Below are 2,509 nucleotides of genomic sequence, written 5' to 3' on the forward strand. Positions count from 1 at the left end.
TATTAGTCTTAGTTTCAATTTTATATAACAATAATTTTCAGTACTACATTTGGAATATGCAGTGGGAGAGGACAGGATTTTATGAACAAAAATTATTTATTTCTAAGGTACGTATTTCTTTGAAACTTGTCCTCTTCACCCTTCCCCAATCTCTTAAGTGAATAAACAAATTTTCCTTTAATTATACAAATTTTCCCTCAACTCCCAAATGTTTCCCAACTGGGTATTTTTAACAAAAGGATACAAATCACATGGTTGGCAGTATAATTTAAATTATTTAAAAGTGGGAAAGGAAAAGGTAAGTATGTAATACAAGGTACCAAACTGTAGTAACACTGATGTAAATGTGGTTTCTGATTTATCAAAATACTTATTAATGGTCTGAACAGGAAAGAAGACAAAGAGCTGGAGGGAAATGACTTCCTGAGGTTGTGAAGTGTCAGTGGTTTTAGGATGCATGACAGCTCTAGCAATAATCACTTGCTGTCTTCATTGCCTTTACAGTACTGAATATAATTTACACCATTTTTTTATAAAAGCTCTTATATCAGATTTGTAATCATTCATATCAAATCATTCACATCAGAAAACAGAAAGTTTCTCTCATTAAAGACCTAAAAAAATAACTTGTATCTTTATCAACTCCCTTTCTAAGAATGGGGAATAAAATGGCATGTTTCCCACTAACGTATTTTCTATTAGGATGCTAAAAGAAAAAAAAATATCAAGACTCTACTAGTGATCATTTTTTAATTGCTAATTTTCATCTATTTCTAAGGACAATCCCTTTACAAAACCTTTTAGTCTTATGAGTACTACAATCAGGTTTAGGATTCCAAATAAATAAAATGCCAAATTAGAAGCCATATTTAAAAATTAAATGACTGCCACATTTATCTGTACACATTCACAGATTTTCTAGGAGGGTTGTCAAGAGTCCATGTAATACTGTTAACATTAAGGGCAAGTTAACATGTGTTATCTGACCTACTGCTCATGGCTTACAACACTAATAATTATCAACAAAAATTCTGATTTGGGGGAGACAATGATATAAGAAACACTTAAACTAACAAAGGTATCAGGACAGAAAACAGTAACTATACAATGTAAAATCTCTACTTTTCATCTGCCAGTACCTCTTTCCTTTTCCCATTGGTATTAAATTATCACAGCTTAGACATGTAAGAGGTGCAGAGTACCAAACACTGTTTTGAAAAATGGGTCTCAGATACCAAACAAAAAAAGAAATTAAATACTATTAAACTTTTTTGAATAGTTAACTATTTTCAATTTTTTTGATCCTCATTTCTTCTGGTCGTACGTAAGTACTTTATTCCTTCTTTTCATCTGAGAGCTTAATTTGTTGGAAGCATTATAAAATGGTATTCCAGTTCAAGTTGCTTGTGATCATAGCCACATGAAGCATTAGACAAGTACATACTCCACTTCTGATTATCTTGTAATTCTTCAGTTTCCTACTGATGTTTCCCTTAAATTAAGGCTTCATCAAGGAAAAATCCATAGTAAAGAGCTTATTTTTGTTAGCTTCTGAAAAAGTGCAAAATGAAGTAGTCTTCAAGTAACTAAGACAACTTCAATTAATCAGTGCCATGACTGAAATAGTATCTTACTGGAGGTCCAGGCAAGTCTTCATCTCCATCAGTGTCAGGGGCAAAAGACACGGTGAGATCCACATACTTTTTTTCAGTAGAAGGTTTCACAAGTTTGTGCATTCTAAGAGAATAAGCAAGAAAGAATGAATTCTTTGGTAAATTCTATAAACTGAAAGAATGATTTGTTAACTAATCTAGACTACTCTCTAGACTTCATTTTAAAATCTATCCATTTCTCTTATATATACATTTTTCTATATATTCTAAAAAGTCTATATTGGGCCAGTCAACAGTGTAACATGCTATAATCCTAGCTACTCAGGAGGCTGACACCTAAGGACTGTGGTTTGAAGCCAGCCTGGGCAGAAGAGCCCATGAGCACTCATATCCTGTTAACTACCAAAAAAGCCAGAAGCAGAGCTATGGCTCAAGTGGTAAGGTGCTAGCCTTGAGCAAAAGAAGCTCAGAGACAGCACCCAGGGGCCCTGATTTTAAGCTCCAGACTGGCCAAAAAATTGTATGTATGTATATACACACATTTATATACGGAATTGTGAATCAAACTAGATCATTGTTGGAAATGATAAAAGAAAATTGGTAATTCAATCTGATTAAAGTATTATATATGAGTGAAATACTATGGTTTAACGCCTTTGAACCATTAACAAATACTTTCACAAAGATAAGGATGAGAGGTTGTGTGCAGGGTGTGGGTATTAGTGAGAAAGGAAGAAGAATACAGAAGAGTGAAGGAGAGGGCTGGGAAGGTGGCTCAGTGGTAGAGAGCTTGCCTTGCACGACTGAGGCCCTGGGTTCAATTCCTCAGCACCACATAAGCAAAAAGAAAAAAGCCGGAAGTGGCGCTGTGGCTCAAGTGGTAGAGCGCTAGCCTT

General features: G+C 34.6%; 1 protein-coding gene across 1 annotated transcript in view; it reads right to left on the bottom strand.

Annotated features, from left to right (window-relative positions):
* Positions 1-77: 77 nt before the first annotated feature.
* Positions 78-2,509, bottom strand: part of Uba6 (ubiquitin-like modifier activating enzyme 6) — a 54,736-nt gene continuing 52,304 nt past the window's right edge. The window contains exon 32 of the mRNA XM_013009054.1: positions 78-1,737. Coding sequence (XP_012864508.1) covers positions 1,602-1,737 — 136 coding nt within the window. The 3' untranslated portion in view covers positions 78-1,601. The remainder of the gene's footprint in view (positions 1,738-2,509) is intronic.

This window comes from Dipodomys ordii, unplaced genomic scaffold, assembly GCF_000151885.1.
Source record: "Dipodomys ordii isolate 6190 unplaced genomic scaffold, Dord_2.0 Scaffold8, whole genome shotgun sequence".
In the NCBI taxonomy this organism is placed as follows: domain Eukaryota; kingdom Metazoa; phylum Chordata; class Mammalia; order Rodentia; family Heteromyidae; genus Dipodomys; species Dipodomys ordii.